The sequence below is a fragment of the Hibiscus syriacus genome, unplaced genomic scaffold (genome assembly GCF_006381635.1).
Source record: "Hibiscus syriacus cultivar Baekdansim isolate YM2019G1 unplaced genomic scaffold, ASM638163v2 tig00111621_pilon, whole genome shotgun sequence".
Classification (NCBI taxonomy): domain Eukaryota; kingdom Viridiplantae; phylum Streptophyta; class Magnoliopsida; order Malvales; family Malvaceae; genus Hibiscus; species Hibiscus syriacus.
This window is the reverse complement of record NW_024063138.1, coordinates 2,322,357-2,341,525: the sequence shown is the minus strand read 5'-3', so window position 1 is coordinate 2,341,525 and position 19,169 is coordinate 2,322,357. Positions and strand designations below refer to the sequence as shown.

Below are 19,169 nucleotides of genomic sequence, written 5' to 3'. Positions count from 1 at the left end.
AAGGAAAGTCAGCAAACTGTAATGACATCATCTTACCCACACGAATAGAAATGCTCGGAGAATACAGGTAGTTTCTCAAGTACACGGTCGACGTTATGCTGAGATTGTAATCAAGTTGAATGTTAACATTCAAATGTATATTAACGATTTTGACTACAGTAATTCAATTGCCTCAAACATGTTCTAACCTCATCTTTGAAGACCAAAGGGCAACAACAAAATTGTCGACACAAAATTGCATAAATTCAAATAATCCTCTTCTGAGGACAACATCTACAACATGAAGAAAATGAGATTAAAGTTCTACGCTTATATGTTAAAATAATGGATACAAAAGAATAGAATTAAAACCTGCCGGTAGTCTTGGGATGTAGGCAAGGACACCATTGAGATCAAAATTAAAGTTTTCTTGAAGGCGGCGTTGCAGACACGATATACTTGTTTGGATCATCATCTTCATCATCATCATCATCATCGTCATCATCTTCATCGCCAGCTTCATCGTCATCATCATCATCATCGTCATCTCATCGTCAGCTTCATCTTCTGCGACCGATTGGTTGTCCACATCTGTTAAAAGAAAATAAATAAAGTTCAGAACGTGTAAATGTTAAGAAACATAGATAATGAATTACCTAACTCGTTTGATGTCGTTGACGTAATTCGTTACGCAACATGGAGACTTCACGTTGCAATGATGAAATATCGGATCGCATTCCACTCACAAGGGAATCAATATGCTCCCGAAAATTGACCATGTATTCCATCACGTCTTAATTGTGACATCCTCTGCAACTGTTGCTTCTTCCATCATTGCGTCTCCACTTGGTTGCTCTTCTTCATGGCCAACGGGTCCATTTCCTCCTCTCTTGATCTAATCCGACCTCCTTGACACGCTTCCAACCGAGTTTTCAACAAAATCATATCCCGCTTTTTAATAAATACCATGTCAATCTTGCGGGTTAATCGAACAGGGCGTCATGCGAAAAATCAACTTCCTTCTTCTTCAACAGATGGGTGATGACACATCCATATGGTAGTGTAGTTGAAATTGTTGCTCCCTTTGTGACCATATATACAATTGTATTAAATATGAGTTTTGCAATGTTTGGAGCCGTTTTGGATTTATACTTTGCTATCCACCAATAATCGCTGTCTCGAAGCGTTGAATGTTTTCCCCCACTAGGCCGGATAACCATGTGAGCATTTGTGAAACACTCTCGACTCTACATCGAGGTGAATTGGGCTATTTCTAGTAACCCGTTTAATTGTAGACCAATCTACACCATTTTCATCTGAATCCCCTATCGCTACACCTAAACCCCGCAATAGTTTCTGGAGATATATATATCCTTCCCCATGACATGTGTATTAATTCCTATTATCTATTAGCTCGTGCTGTAAGGAAGCATTGTTGTAGAAGACTCTAACTAGGTTGGGAAGGAAGCATTGTTGTAGAAGACTCTAACTAGGTTGGGATAATATCTTGGTTCTACACCAAGGAATTCAAGCCAACCCCAAGATGTAAATGTGGATTTAAAACTAAATGCATATTTATCATCAAAGAAACCCAGGTCAATGACACGTTCGGACGAATCTTCCTTACTTTAAAACTCGTCCCTCTGCCATCTTTGTTTCTCCATGTCGGATCTAAAGTTCAGAGTTTCGAAGGACCTGATTTCCTCAGAAGAATCGTTTGTTACAGAAGGAGGTGGTTGAGAAGAACTGGGTTGAGAAGAGCTTTGAGAAAGACCTCGCTTCTGACGCTGACGTTTTGGAGCCATTTTGGTTGGATGCTACCCCTATTACAATGGAACACAAACACATTCAGGATAAAAACTCCAATATAATCAATCAAACCCATAAAATATCGATAAATTTACCTGAATATCTGATCGTCACTTATGATAACGGTAGAAGGAAGAAAGAGGAAGATCTGCCTGCTTGCATTTATGTTTAGGGTTTCTCGATTAAGAGTACTATATAAACGGTGGAAAACACTTGATATTTAAATTTGTATCGACACAAAATATATTAGTATCGACACATTATTTAGACATATTCTCTCATAAAACCGGTATAATTGTACCGGTTAGATTGAAAAATTACATATTACATTATACTTTTGGGTTCGATGATTTTGGGATCGACACTTTTTATATATGGATCGACACTTTATGGGTGCACCTTGTTTTTAATTCATTCTGGAAAAAAAATATCGACACAAACTATATTAGTGTCGACACATTATTTAGACTTATTCTCTCATAAAACCGGTATAATTGTACCGGTTAGATTGAAAAATTACAGATTACATTATACTTTTGGGTTCGATGATTTTGGGATCGACACTTTTTTATATATGGATCGACACTTTATGGGTGCACCTTGTTTTTAATTCATTCTGGAAAAAAAAATATCGACACAAACTATATTAGTGTCGACACATTATTTAGACTTATTCTCTCATAAAACCGGTATAATTGTACCGGTTAGATTGAAAAATTACAGATTACATTATACTTTTGGGTTCGATGATTTTGGGATCGACACTTTTTATATATGGATCGACACTTTATTGATGCACCTTGTTTTTAATTCATTCTGGAAAAAAAATATCGACACAAACTATATTAGTGTCGACACATTATTTAGACTTATTCTCTCATAAAACCGGTATAATTGTACCGGTTAGATTAAAAAATTACATATTACATTATACTTTTGGGTTCGATGATTTGATCGACACTTTTTTATATATGGATCGACACTTTATGGGTGCACCTTGTTTTTAATTCATTCTGGAAAAAAAATATCGACACAAAATATATTAGTGTCGACACATTATTAGACATATTCTCTCATAAAACCGGTATAATTGTACCGGTTAGATTAAAAATTACATTTACATTATACTTTTGGGTTCGATGATTTTGGGATCGACACTTTTTTATATATGGATCGACACTTTAACATTATCTTTTGGGTTCGATGATTTTGGGATCGACCTTTTTTATATGGATCGACACTTTATGGGTGCACCTTGTTTTAATTCATCTGGAAAAAAAAATATCGACACAAACTATATTAGTGTCGACACATTATTTAGACTATTCTCTCATAAAACCGGTAATGTACCGGGTTAGATTGAAAAATTACAGATTACATTATACTTTTGGGTTCGATGATTTTGGGATCGCCACTTTTTTATATGGATCGACACTTTATGGTGCACCTTGTTTTTAATTCATTCTGGAAAAAAAATATCGACACAAACTATATTAGTGTCGACACATTATTTAGACTTATTCTCTCATAAAACCGTATAATTGTACCGTTAGATTGAAAAATTACAGATTACATTATACTTTGGGTTCGATGATTTTGGGATCGACACTTTTATATATGGATCGACACTTTATTGATGCACCTTGTTTTAATTCATCTGGAAAAAAAATATCGACACAAACTATATTAGTGTCGACATTATTTAGACTTATTCTCTCATAAAACCGGTATAATGTACCGGTTAGATTAAAAAATTACATATTACATTATACTTTTGGGTTCGATGATTTTGGGATCGACACTTTTTTATATATGGATCGACACTTTATGGGTGCACCTTGTTTTTAATTCATTCTGGAAAAAAAATATCGACACAAACTATATTAGTATCGACATGACCCTTAATGTGTATAAGAAACATGTACAACAACATACTGCTAACTTTTTCATCTCATTCATAATTATTCACATAAAAAATAAATCGTATACAAAATTATAAATCTTATACAAAATTAACTCGACATTTACATCATTGCATCCTTTTGTTATTCCTATGTAATATTGCAGCTTTTGTTATCTCCTGTCTTCGTTCATTTGATTGTGGCTTACGAGATCGTTTAATACTCGCGATCGATCCCAGTCTCCAACACCTATATTCAAATTGTCAGAACGTTAAGTATTGTCAATTACAGCATTCAATCTACGACTTTTAACAATTTTACCACAAACAATTTTTTCTATCCACTTACAAAATCACCAGTTGCCCCTGTAGAACCGATCGATTCCATCCCATCATCACATACATGCCGCAATCATATCTGTTACAAAATTTGAAAACCACACATGTCATATGATGAATACTGCATAAATTAAGCTTTCTATTTGTGATAACTCATACCCATTCAATTGCTTATTCTTCTTATGCTCCACAAATTTGAAATTTTCAAGGGATACTTTCCTAGAGATCCACATGACTCAACCCAAATGCGTTTCTTATTATAAGAATCTAATTTTAATCTGCATTAAAATAGAAGAAGTTATGCACCAAAAAATTATGCATTATAATTTACATAATGTCCTTTCATACATACATATACCAATCTCTTAGCATCCTTCACTCTCTGTTTAGCTGCTTCAGTTGTAAACATACTATCATATATTGTTACAACATGATCTACCATATCCAACACCAACAGATACCAATGTGAATTATGGTAGTTTATTGTGATCATTATCTGCAACAAATTTCACACCCAATTTGACAAAATTCAACATTCTATATCCGAAAACATCATTTGCAATTGGTATGGTGTCTTACCTTCTCACAGTCGGTGAATTTCACATAGTTATCCAATATGACACCCCAGAAGGTAGAAATACCCTCAACACTTTCTTTGTTGTTGCCTTCCAACGCCTGTTGCTGTAATTACGCAACAAACATTATTAATTTACCGTCTATAACACTACTTTTCAATATTATTAATTTAACTCACCACTAAGAGGTATGGAAGGTAGCCAATCCTCCGTGTGACTTTTGAGAATCGTAGCATATGGTCCAGGCGAGCAAATCGATAACCTAACAAAATTAATTACACAATCAGAACATATTCAATAAGTTTTATTTATTTCTACTTTCTACTTACCACACCGCCAACCCATTCCGTAGGCTTCAACGTTGCAACGTCGTATACAGTAGCGAATTGATTTCCCATTGATTACAGAATATCTGTATGAATCATTAGGATTAATATTGTCATGAAATATTTAAATATCACTCACAAAACAATATATTTCACTTACCCCGATTCTAACTCGCTATTCCATAAATAATCACAAATTGCAGCTTCGATGTCATCAATTCCGGTTGGAATGTCCGCTTTTTCAACCTACAATTTTGTATACAAATTTTGTCACAACAACATAATAAAAATCAAATTAAGTATTTTTATTAAACTTACCTTCTGCTTCTTCTTCTGGGGTGCAGGACATTCCGAATCCAAAACTGCTGCTATAACACTCTCCGGTGTATAAATGACATCGACTTCCTTCCTCCTCATTTCTTCCATCTCTTCTTCTTCCTCCTCCCTCTTTTCTTCTTCATATTTTTTCAGTTCATCGTACTTTTTTTCTACATAGCTCTTCATATCTTTTATTTCACCCTTTAATTGAGCTCCTTCATCCGAGTATTTATCAACCACCCCCTTCACCCCCGTAAGTTCACTCCTCAATCAAAACCTCCTTCACCACTCCCTCAAATTTTCTCCCGTCACCATCTTAATATCACCCCTTAACACCGAAACTTCTTTCACCACTTCACCCCTCAACACCTCTACTTCTTTCACCACTCCATCTATTTTCCTTCCACTACCCCCTTATGCCTCTCGAGTTTCTCTACGACTTGATCAAGTTTCTCTTCGACTCTTGATTGTCTTTGCATGATTTCAAATTGGATTTTTTTGATATCACCAATTCAGACATCAAAATGTCGAAGTTACTCTGTTTTGCTTCACCTTCGTCCCACTCACCTTCATCCCCCAATACAACCATCCCTCCTTTCTTCTCCTCTGCCTCCACTGCCTCCTCTACATCCTTGCCAATAACCTTCAAAAAATTAAATTACAATATTAAGACATTGATTATATTCTTAATATTATTTAATTACATTTATTACCATTTCTTGCTTCTTCCCTCTATCCAACTTCAACTTCACCATCACTCTAACCACCTCTTCCTTCCCCCATGCACGGATGCGTGCCACTCCGTTCTTTCATAAGCCGGCACTGCCTCACAGCCCGACCAAAAATCGAACAGTGCAACCTGCATTTTAATAAAATTAGAATTTTATATAAAAACAAAAAAAGTGATTCAACTCATTTACCTCTAAGATTGCTATGCACCCTTTGAGGTATCTCTGGCTGCCCTTTTTAAAGGTGATAATTGATTCAATCAATCTCGAATGGATATATTCAGCCCAATTGAATTCACCCTTCAAGCCTTCATCGCAAATGAGCTTCATATTCCTTGTTCGTTGACGTATCACCCGTTGGACAAAGAAATATACCGACAAGGTACAATAGAACTCGGGCCTTCAGCTCATCCCCCAAGTAATATCCACTTTTGATATCCTCTTCAACTTCAGTATATGTCACCTTATGATTCAAACCATATTGGAGGCAAGTGCTTTCCAGTTTTACTCCTACAGACTTCTATAACACTTTTGCCTTTGTTTTGTACCCCCAATACGGCTGCAGCAGTCGATACCCCCAGAGGGAATGAATAATCACCATACTTAGCCATACATTGACTGACGTCAAATTGTGCCATCAAGGATCGACATAATTCCCTCCGAATAGGTCGATCCCTTACTCCGATCAACGATCCAAAACCTATTTCTCCCAGCACATTCAACTGACCCTTCTCCTTAAGGTGTTTATTAATAAATTCTTCCTTGACTGTGTGATGTAAGGTTCCTTTTCAAGCATCACTCATTGAATTCCATTTGGACCTCACATCTTTTTTCACCTAATATTAAACATAAACGTTTCTTAATCAATACATTAACACTAAATACTAATACTACTCAATGTCAATTTCATTTTACATACCGAACCGCTGTGCCATCTCCTTCATCCTTTTGCATTCGGCCATACTGTTAACATTTAAAATTTTGTAATCAATTTAAAGTTTATCGATACTTTAATCCAATTACCATTTCAACAATAATAACAAAAAGACATGATACTTACTAGAAGTACATATATCCACCCTTTGGTTGCTTTCGAGTCTCGGCCTCAATTTCAAAGCATCTGCTCCACCACAATTTTCCAACCCATTGACTCCATTTTTCCTTCATTATTCAGTTTACGCAAATCAATTATTTTTACATACACTTGTCAATATACAAATATAGATAACTACTCTGTGGTAAAACGGTTTTCTTCAAAGAATTTGAATGGCCACACCAAATGTGTCGGCACATTATACACCTATAATATCATTTTCTACCTATAATATTTAATAAAAGTATCGACATTTATATTTTTCCTTGAATATCTATTTCTACCTGCATCGGTCCCAAATGCTTCCTTACTCCAAAACCCAAACAACACATAAAAAACCCTATCGCGATTACTGTAATAATAAAAAATTGGGTTTCGACAACATACTTTTCGATTCGACTGCAGCAACAACAAACAACTTCGCTTTAGAAAACGCCTTCTGAAATGCAGCAACAATTACTCTTCGATTTCAAAAACTCGTCCGTTCTATCTTTTCAGAGGATATTTAGCTTATATCATCGGATATGTATTATATTTATCGATACAAATACAAAAGTGTCGATACTTTTATGTCAGGTGTCGATACTTTCGAAAGGATAATTACCTATTTCTTTGAAGTGTCGATAATTGTTACACGTACTTACGAAAGTATCGACACTTTCAATATATCCGGTATCATTTTACCGTTTTCATTTTGATACGGTTTTATCATATTTTTACCTGTTATATCGTTGTGGATCGATTTTTTTTTAAAGTATCGACACTTATAGGCGCTATAACTGCTTCTCTTTTAAATTCACAAAGTGTCGATCCTTATATAACGTATCGACACTTTTAAATTTACCGGTTTTATCATTTGTTACCGGTTTTATCATATTTTTACCTTGGTATATCGTTTTGGATCGATATATTTTTTAAAAGTATCGACACTTTTTTAGGATTTAAAACTGCTTTTAAAGTTATGTAATTTATGTTTCAATTTATTTAATAGTTTCATGTTTTCCACCTACAATATTAATTTAATAATTTAATTTACACAAAATTTTATTGATTGTTTTGATATTTTATAAATATTATTTAGCATTTAAATTTAACATATTAACCAATATAATAATAAATATGTTTTCAACAGTGAAATAAGTATGGACACTTTTATAAAAATATATACTTTTTTGAAAGTTATGTAATTTATGTTTCAAATTTTTTAATAGTGTTTCATGTTTTCCACCTACAATATTAATTTAATAATTTCATTTACACAAAAAATTATTTGATTGTTTTGATATTTTATAAAATATTATTTAGATTTTAAATTTAACAATATTAACTAAAGATAATAATAAATATATTTTCACAGTGAAATAAGTATGGACACTTTTATAAAAAGGATAGATAATTACAATATAACAAGTAAAATATGACAAACCAGATTCATTATGACAAACCGGTAAAATTTACTTGATATGTTAAACTATGGACACTTTTATAAAAGGATAGATACTTACCGATAACCAAAGTTTACCGGTTATCAAATTTTTTAATAGTTTTTCTTTCTACCTAAAAAACATTATTAGTTGTCAACATAATAGGTACCGCTAAACCGAATTTATTAAATACATTTTAATGTATCCGGTAATGCTGTATATTAGCCGTATATTAACCCGCCTTTCCTGAGACATCCCCGAAATGTTGATTCAAAGTTTTTAATTTATTGCTGGATTCAGGTATATTCTCACATTTAATTGAGTGTTATTGATGATTTGACATGGTATATCTTACATCATTAGGTTGTGTACATTTTGTTGAAGCGTAGCAAACGGATTGGGGTTTGGTATGCCATTCAGTCAAAGAAAGTTGTATGACCGTAATATGATGAAGGTTAAGCTGGCAGCCAAAAGCTGTAGAAATGGGGAGGTGCACAGAAATTGATAAAGGGTCGAAAACAAAAGGAAGTAGTTGACTGAAATGTTGATTCAAAGTTATAGGCAGCATCTTTGTCATAACCGTTGACATTTGTTTCGGATTAGTACCACACCTACACAAGAGCCGGACCACCACCAACAGCAGCATCAATCAACTTCGTAAACCTTTCTTTCACTCGTCACGCTTACAAAAGGTTTACACAGCAGGCGCACCTCTTTACAACAAAAGGCCACATCACTTGCTTCTTTTATTACATTACATAATGGGGGGAAAAGAATTTCTTGGAAACTGGTTTCACCTCCATCTTTAAACGGTATTCGATGCGCGAGGGCCAGCTGAGGAGGTAAATAAAGGTAATGTGAAGAAAACTACCGCTAAAATATGTGTATGTATGTACAAATAATGGTGGGGTATGGTTTTATTGAATCAAATCTGATTGTGGGTTGGTTAAATTTGAACTCTTGTGCAAGTCAAGTATTCCAATGTTTAACTTGGGCGTAAACGATGTTCAAATTGGATTCCATCTTTTGGCTTGTGTTAGTCAAGAGATTCGGGTAATGATCTATTATTTATGTAGGCAAGCAGTTGGCATTTTAGACTTTATTTTTCCCATATTTGCCATTGTATCTACCTTTTGTAACTCTCCAGAAGAAAAGAGACAAAACTGCATTATTAATTCATTTAGTTACTCCAGCTCTGCAATAATAAAATTAATAATTAGGGTAAGTTACGTGTTTAGTTTTATGATTATCATTTTGACTTTGTTTCGATTATTTAATCATTTTTTAAAATTATTATTAACGTTACGTTTTAATTTTATTTTAGTCATTTATCATTAAAAAATAATAAAATTATTAACGTGACATTTTTTTAATAATGAGGTGACATTATCTTATGACGACACATCAATATCATTATTAATTTTTTAATGACGAATAATCAAAGTAAAATAAAAAACATATCATTATAATTTAAAAGAAAATAATTAGATGATCAAAATACAAATAAAATAATAGTTAGAGCGACTAAATACAAATTTTACCCTAATAATTGGCGGACGGGGACATTTAGATTTGGGGCTATTTTATGGCCATGTTGGATCAGGTAATTTTTCTTCATGAATTTTAACAGTTTTAGTGAACGTCCGTTTTGGGTATGAGAAATTATCATTGTGGATTTGTACGAGTATTGTGTGAACCGTTGGTATTAGTAATATTTTTAAGAAAGAAAAAAAAAGAGAGAAAAAATGGACTCGCTCTAGTCTCTACCTACTGCCCCTCTAATCCTACTTATGTGCTCCCGCTGGCATAATTATCTCAGTTCTATTCTAATTATACAGATTTATTTCTACCGAGAATAGATAATTTTTGTTGGGTAATAAATGAAGGGCAGAATGGTAATTGTAGTGCATGCATGACAAGTATGACGATTCCCATGAAACGTGTAGGGTAGGGTCGTGATGATTGACAGAGAGAATAGTGGGCATTATCACTCACATGCATGAAAGAGCAAGACCACAGAATATTCTTTGCCTTCGCTCCTTTCATAACTTATGGTTTCTATCCGAATTCCCTACTTAAATATATAGAAAGTACAGTCGATATAAATCTTATCTTCCATGTTCTTGCTTTCATACTTAGCAACAAACAAATTGAAATCTAAGCGTAGGGCTCGCTATTAAACATTACACCGGATAAGGGCATTGTTTTCATTCTGAAAGGGATATCCCAAATTATTAAATTTTCCCCTTTTTTTGTTTCAACAATCACCCCAGGCTTCCGAGGCTGGGACGTAGGGCTCGGCGAATCCAAAACCTTGGGGCTTCAACAGCGGGTGGCCTGTCCCAAAGTGCTGCAACTCCACTCCGACAGTGCACGTTATCACATCTCTCGCGTTTATGCCAAAGTTAACATTCCCATTACCATTGGCAATGGCATTGCCACCACCGTGATGTTGCTGGTGATTGTCTCTAGTCAAACCAAGAAAGTCTCTGGTGAAACGGTCGCTGTTCTTTTGCCACGTGGCCAGGTCTGCCGCCGTGAAACCTGAGAAATCCGGGGATACATGACTCGCCATGCCGTAATGATAATTGCTGTTGTTATTTATCTGCGTGGCGGTGCATGCACCAACGGTGGTCGCCATTTGAAGGAGTGCAGTGGCTGACATGGCAGCATTGGAGAGCGGATTGTTGCTTACGCGGAGGGTTTGGAAGGGAGAGGTGACCAGGACCTTTGGAGGCGGCGGCGGTTCTTGGAAGTATGGCGCGAAATGTTGAGACTCGGGCTTGACTTGAAGTGGGTTATTCGGGTTAGGGTTAGAGGTTTGAGTAGGGTCCCATGGGTTAAGAGAAATAGGGTTTGGGAAAGGGAAACCCAAAGGTGGATTGGGGGCTGGATTCGTGCCGCCGCCAGCGGCAAGTTGGTTGGCCGACAGTCTTGCACTTTCTTCAGCCAATGCATCACAAAACGCTCTGTGAGTTAAGAAGCTATCCTTCCTGTAGGAGGTTTCACAAAGTCATCATAATTAATAAACGCATTAACAAGCAATAAATTTGAGAAAATGAATCAAACAGTTGTGAAACAAAGTGAAAGTGATTGTGGGATTTTGACACAAGACAGAATGTATGTTCTTGTTTTTGCAATAAAAAAGCAAAAAAAAAAAAAATCGAAAAGGTTCAAGCCTACGATCTTGCATGCGCATTAAATAGACTTATGTCAAAGTTTTACAGAAAAAAATAAAGGAGAAAACTACCTTGGTCAAATATAAAGCTAAGACGAAGAGAGAGAAGAAATATGCATGGGCAGTGAATTGATGTGTATATGCATGCAGAGATGGGTTAAAATTTCAAGAATATGGTAAAAAACATGATGGAAAAGTGTTGGTATTTAAAACTAGAGCTCTTCCATGCATGTGTAAACAAAGATGTGCAATTGAAACATAAATCTAATAGATGGAGGGCATGGGAAAAAAAGAAACCAAAATCAACAGCAGATATTGTTGCAGATTTATCAGTTCTACATCATGATGAGAAAATTCAGAGTTTCAGTATTTTCTGCAAGTAAATAATGACATACTACATGAAAATTTTGTCACGGATTTCTCAAACTATGAAATCTCAAAAGCAACAATTAAGCTTCTTTTTGCTTTTTTCTTTGGATATTCATCATTGTTTTTGAGACTACAGTCTACCCTATTAAAAGGCATCAAAGGAGAAATAAAACCATGTAAACCGATAATGGAAAACAAGAGAAGAAAATCAAGGTTAATATATAATATACTACAGATTATAAATGAAAAGAGAGAAGAACAAGGCAACTGGTTAAGATTTCAGAGATTTTGCTTTCCGTTTCTCTAGCAAGGGTTACCCAGTAGGAAGTAACAGACACTTGTATATTAATGGTGTCCACTTCGATGAAACGAAGCCAGGCACTGCATTTAATTAAGTTCCATGCATAAGCTTCCCAACTCTTGTGTAAGAGAAACAACTACAAGAAAACAAAAAACCTCGGCCCCGGTCTAAGCAAGAAAACAAAAACAGCCATAAACAGGGCAAAAAAAAAGGATAAATTGAAAAAGGAATACCTTGAGAAAAGGGTTCCACAATCACATCTATATTCTCTTGTTCCACACGTCTTAGAATGAGCCTTCCAATCCGATTTAACCGCATAGATCTTCGAGCATTTCTCACACTTCCATTTCTTCTCACCGTGTTTTCTGCAAAAGTGTTTCTTGATTCCAGTAAGATCACCTAAAGCCCTCGATGGATGGTGGTGGACGCACGTTGGCTCAGGACAAACATAGGCTTTCTTTTTTACATCTTTGATGTTCCTTTGCTTCAGCTTCCATGGAAGGTTATGGCCTCTTCTGTGAAGCTGGAGGTTCTGATCTCTCTGGAAACCTTTGTTACAGATCTCACATATGAATCTGTTGGTAGCCAACAGCGTCTTTGGAGATAAAGCAATCACTTCAGCGTCTGGGTCTGTAAATTATTAGCATCAAATAATTAAAAGACAAATTCTAAAAGAAATTTCGAAAGAGATCATAAAAAGCAAAAGTCTTGATTACCAGGGTTCCCAGGTAGGCCTCTCTTCTTCTTAATTTTTTGAGGAGAAACGGTTGAAACAATAGGATTTAAGTCAGCTTGAGCTCTTGTGGACATAGTTGGAGGAGATATTGAAGAAAACTCCAAGAAAGAAAAACAAGAAGGAAATCCCAGAAGACTAGTTTGATTCCCCTCTCTTTGTTTTATCTGATATATGTTGTTTCAAAGAGTGAGCACTTTGCACCTTTGAAAGAAACAACCAATACAGACCAAATGAGAACAGCAAAGGGTCGGTCATATAATATAGAATAGGATCCCCTAGCTCTGGACACAAACTACACACATACAGCTAGGTTAATGAACAGGTGGCAGTGACATGTACATACAGAAAGACATCATTCATTGGGGGGCAATAGCAAAATCTCGTGAAGATGATGATGGGTTATTCTCCAAGTCGCTGTCTAGCCATGGATTGCTCTGAACAACCTGCCAACGCAATCCAGACTACATATACATCTATCTATTTCTTAGCAAATTAACCAACCAGAGCTGAGAATTGCTCTCCTCATGCAATCAAAACATGAGGAAATACAAACAATAAAATGGGTTTCTGTTCTCTCTAAACATCTACTACTCAATAGCCCTATCCTTTATCCATTTATGTGTATATAAAGATTCACAGATAATAGATTGAGAGAGAGAGAGAGTTTCATTAGCAGGGTAGAGTGCAGAAGGTGATGATTAAAGTGGAAGACTAAGGAGAGATTAGAGAAGGGTTGGTAAAACTAGATAAAATCAATTTCCAGGGAAGAAAAAGTAAGCAATGCGAAATAAAAAAAGGTTTAGAATTCTACAAAAGGAAGAGTGAAGAGGCAGCTCAAAGCAAGGACTAGAAGTACCTCTCACCCCCACTTGATTTCAGATTCTTTTTGGTAATAAAATTATACCATTATTATTTTAATACTTATACTTTTGTCTTGTGAACTCAAACGTTGGCACTTTCTATCTTTTCCTTTGCTCCTGTTATAAAACACCCAAACCCTAAAAGGAATGTTATATTAAAAGTAAGGCTTGCTTTTGCTTACTGCTAGATGATTCATTAGAAACTTAAAAAAAAGTTTCAAGGGGGTGGGTGGTAAAGGGCCAAAGGCCAGTGGCTGATACCCGTAGTCTATGGTGGTCGGTGTATATATGTTAATCCTTAAATCCGAATATTTTTCAAATTAATTACTTATTTTATTGATTATGATTACTCTAAAAATTTATTTGTGCTTGTTCATTCGAAAATTTTATGCAGTTAATTACATATTCTATTGATTGTACCTACACTAAAACTGAAATTTTATTTGTGTCCATTCATGCAAAAATTTCATATTATTAATACATGCATAGTCGTTGAGGAGGCGCTACTGATAAAGGCAGGGCCACTGCGAGGAATATCCCTTACCCTTGAGACTTTCAACCTTTTTCTAATACCCCACAGTTAACATGATCGACTCTTATCAGCTCTTAAACCAGACACTACATTATTTGATAATGTCAAAGCAATCTCATATTTTCCAATCAATTAGTTGATGAAGTAGGGTTTTTACGTGTACAACAAATAACTATTTTTGGCTTATGTTACTAAACCTTTTAGAATATGTTATTTTATATCATATAAATATTGAAGCTATATCTCTTCCTGCATCATTTCCACATTGATACTCAAAAATTGTAAACTTTAATGAATATCTTTCACAATGTATGTGTTTGATATAAAGTGCTGAAGCAAACCCCACCAAGGGGAATTTGGAAGGCCTTTCTTCTCCTTTCTTTAAATAACTTTAGTTATTCCAAACCTATATGTAAAGCACAGGAAGATAGCATGAAATCGGCCTTATATATATTCCATCACCTTTCATTTGTCCAAGTCAGGTGATCTTTTGGCTCGACTATTTTGCTTTAATGGATGCAAAACATGGCACTGGAAGCTGATCTTTGATCCCAACAATGAGGTAGAAACAAATGAGCAAACCCATGCAAACAAGTCCCCCACAGTTAAGAGGAAGCCTGATTTGGCAGACCCGTTAAAAGGTGCTGAACCGGTATGATACAAAGTTGAAATAGTGTGGTCTTTGATCTAATTTTTTTAGTCTGCTAGCCTTTTTGCAACCCTATCTTGTTTTCTCTTTTTCAACATTGACTACAAACAAGTGCCTTTTATAAGTCTTTTTCTTTTGGCATTTCAAAATTATTTTTTTATTCTAACTTACTATTATTTTTATTTGATAAATATGTGACGGAGTATAAAGTAAATTTGATAATAACCTTTCGATGTTTAAATCCGATATTTCAAAGAATAACAATAAATCTTTTACGAATCTAAACAAAACACTTACCACTCTGTTTTGGATGTGTAGAGAGTAGAAAGGCTACCATAACCAGGGGGGTCCATGCCCTTATTCACGGGTTCTTCTATTACCAGATTCTCTAGTGCAATATTGGCTCACTTGCCCCTCAAGTGCACAAAAAGATATTTTTTTCCCAATTAAGTTGTGGGCCAAAATTTTGGGTTTGTCTCTCTGTTTATGACCTCTTATCTTATGTCCTCAAAATTTGGTTTTTTTATACCATTAAATCAAAGACACAGTATATTCGAGCTTATAAAATTTTAAAAATCAATAAAATTAAGAGTGGGTGATAATTCGAACTATTTTTAGTTTAGTATCTAAGAACCTCGTGCATCGTTAGGGTTAATGCACATAATGGTGATGCTGGGATGAAATTAGGGTGGTTTGATGAAAAGACGTTCCGAGTTTCAATAACGACCCTAATAGAAGTAGGCTTTTGCATAGCGCAGAGAGTGGACCAGAACTAAGCTCAACTCGGACTGCAAGTGGTGGCCTTCAATTTCAGAGCCCAAAACACCAGCAAGGGGGTACCAAAGGTGGGGCCAACGACATTTAAGTGTTATGAATTGACTCGGGGTCTCACGAGAAAGCTAAAGACATTATTTAGGGCATCTTTTTTTTTTCATTCATCACCCTTCATATATAAATATGTTATCTTTTCAAAGTACAGACAAACATGAAAACTATTAAGGGTAATCTATAGGAATTATTATTTTTCTTTTATATTTGAGTCATAATAAAAGTTTACCTCATGTACTATTTAAGTTATGATTATTTTTTTAAAAGAAAATTAGCCGCCGCTCCTCCTTTGTCTTATATTTTCTTTTTTATTTTTGGTTAGTATGCGATAGTGTCAGTTTTGATGTTCGTTGTAGTCGTTGATTTTTCTTTATTCTTTATTTTAATATCGGATTTTTACTTCTTTATTGTTAATAATTTTGTTTTTACGATACAATTTTTTCTGTCTTCATAACATTTTTTTTCTTCATTTTGACATGTTTTTTAGTTTTATTTTTTGTCGTTTTGTAGCTTAATTTTTACAGGATTGGATTTGACATCGTTGCGACTGATCAAGATGATTGATCTTATATGTTTTGAACCGTCGAATTAGATTTGGATACACATTCTATGTTCATAGATGATATTCTCAAGAAGGTTAATTTTGATTTGCGTTTGTCGATGATCTTTCAATAGTTTAATCCCATGTTGTGGTTCGTTTACTGTATCAACCAAATATGTTTGTATCTACCTGTTGTTCGAGGTTTTTGGAATCGGGTTTTCACCTTTTCATTATATGGTTCTTATACGATCTTAAGTTGTTAGTTTTTTATCTTAACAATCTTAATTATATATTTAGTTTACGATTCTAATTGTAAGCTCTCATTGTAATTTTGAATATTTTTACTAAATAAAATTAAATGTTTTTTTGTCAAAAATAAATTTAAAAAAATAATAATTAAAATATATAAAATAAATGCACACAGACATAATTTTAGCTAAAATTGAAGTAGAAAAAAAAGTTGATCCTCTAACACAACTTTAGGAGTTTTTGGTGCATGGCTCCTATTTTTACATGTAAAACACAACGCCTTTTAAAATGGATGATTATCTTCATTTATAATATTTTTACATGTAAAACACAACGCCTTTTAATCCCATGTTGTGGTTCGTTTACTGTAGCAGCTAAATATGTTTGTATCTACCTGTTGTTCGAGGTTTTTTGAATCGGGTTTTCACCTTTTCATTGTATGGTTCTTATACGATCTTAATTTGTTAGTTTTTTATCTTAACAATCTTAATTATATATTTAGTTTACGATTCTAATTGTAAGCTCTCATTGCAATTTTGAATATTTTTTACTAAATAAAATTAACTGTTTTTCTGTCAAAAATAAATTTTAAAAAATAATAATTAAAATATATAAAATAAATGCACACAGACATAATTTTAGCTAAAATTGAAGTAGAAAAAAAAAAGTTGATCCTCTAACACAACTTTAGGAGTTTTTGGTGCATGGCTCCTATTTTTACATGTAAAACACAACGCCTTTTAAAATGGATGATTATCTTCATTAATAATATTTTTACATGTAAAACACAACGCCTTTTAATCCCATGTTGTGGTTCGTTTACTGTAGCAGCTAAATATGTTTGTATCTACCTGTTGTTCGAGGTTTTTTGAATCGGGTTTTCACCTTTTCATTGTATGGTTCTTATACGATCTTAATTTGTTAGTTTTTTATCTTAACAATCTTAATTATATATTTAGTTTACGATTCTAATTGTAAGCTCTCATTGCAATTTTGAATATTTTTACTAAATAAATTAACTGTTTTTCTGTCAAAAATAAATTTTAAAAAATAATAATTAAAATATATAAAATAAATGCACACAGACATAATTTTAGCTAAAATTGAAGTAGAAAAAAAAAAGTTGATCCTCTAACACAACTTTAGGAGTTTTTGGTGCATGGCTCCTATTTTTACATGTAAAACACAACGCCTTTTAAAATGGATGATTATCTTCATTTATAATATTTTTACATGTAAAACACAACGCCTTTTAATCTCATGTTGTGGTTCGTTTACTGTAGCAGCTAAATATGTTTGTATCTACCTGTTGTTCGAGGTTTTTTGAATCGGGTTTTCACCTTTTCATTGTATGGTTCTTATACGATCTTAAGTTGTTAGTTTTTTATCTTAACAATCTTAATTATATATTTAGTTTACGATTCTAATTGTAAGCTCTTATTGTAATTTTGAATATTTTTTACTAAATAAAATTAACTGTTTTTCTGTCAAAAATAAATTTTAAAAAATAATAATTAAAATATATAAAATAAATGCACACAGACATAATTTTAGCTAAAATTGAAGTAGAAAAAAAAGTTGATCCTCTAACACAACTTTAGGAGTTTTTGGTGCATGGCTCCTATTTTTACATGTAAAACACAACGCCTTTTAAAATGGATGATTATCTTCATTAATAATATTGTATATAAATTTTTGGAAGGTAATATTTTAAAAAATGTAATTTTTATGTATTATTTTTTATAAAAATGTTTTATTTAAGGGTGTAAACAAATGAAGTTCGAACAAATAAAACTACCTTCATGTTCTTTTATTTATTTTGAAGGTGAACATGTTTGGTTTTTGTTCATCTGAATTTTTAATATTGTATTCATTTGCTTATTTTTTAAAGTGTTTTTGTTTGGTTCGTTTACTGTTCTTAAATGTATATGTTTATATGTTTGTGAACATGTCCATTTAATGTCCGCGAATATTTTTGTTTATCGTTCACGAATATGTTTGTTTATATGTTCAAAAATGATAAAATTACATTATTAGTCTTTAAATTCCTTAGGCTTCACAGTTTGAATTCTAAAGTTCACATTGTATTAAATTTACTCACTATTTTTACCAATATTTAAAATAAAAAAATAAAAATAAAATAAAAATCAAGTAAACGAGCTAATAAACAAATTAATAAACGAGATTGTTTGTGAACATAAATAAACCAAATGCACATTTGTTCATGTTCATTCATTTATTAATTCAACATAAAAAAATTATTTATATTCATTTCTTTAATAAATTAACATAAACAAAAATTATACATTTAATAAATAATTCATCAAATTTCCAATTTGTTTACATTCTATTTCTGCTGATAATTTCTTTAAAAAAATTCTGCTGATAATAAAGTGAAAATGAACTTATTTTGAGTGGGGTGAAAGAATACTAAA

General features: G+C 33.5%; 1 protein-coding gene across 1 annotated transcript; it reads right to left on the bottom strand.

Annotated features, from left to right (window-relative positions):
- Positions 1-10,663: 10,663 nt before the first annotated feature.
- Positions 10,664-13,562, bottom strand: LOC120165941 (protein indeterminate-domain 12-like). Its single transcript, XM_039175370.1, has 3 exons — positions 13,056-13,562; positions 12,573-12,969; positions 10,664-11,484 (listed from the first exon to the last, which is right to left on the bottom strand). The coding sequence occupies exons 1-3, from the start codon at positions 13,147-13,149 to the stop codon at positions 10,749-10,751; spliced, it is 1,227 nt and encodes a 408-aa protein (XP_039031301.1). The 5' UTR covers positions 13,150-13,562; the 3' UTR covers positions 10,664-10,748.
- Between the last annotated feature and the right edge of the window lie 5,607 nt (positions 13,563-19,169).

What these genes read in the sequence shown, in the direction of transcription:
- LOC120165941 (XM_039175370.1), bottom strand. Translation starts at nt 13,149, where the DNA reads ATGTCCACAAGAGCTCAAGCTGACTTAAATCCTATTGTTTCAACCGTT. An exon ending in AGGCCTACCTGGGAACCCTG is followed by an intron (nt 12,970 to 13,055) that starts GTAATCAAGACT and finishes AATAATTTACAG; the next exon opens with ACCCAGACGCTGAAGTGATT. An exon ending in TGTGGAACCCTTTTCTCAAG is followed by an intron (nt 11,485 to 12,572) that starts GTATTCCTTTTT and finishes AACCTCCTACAG; the next exon opens with GAAGGATAGCTTCTTAACTC.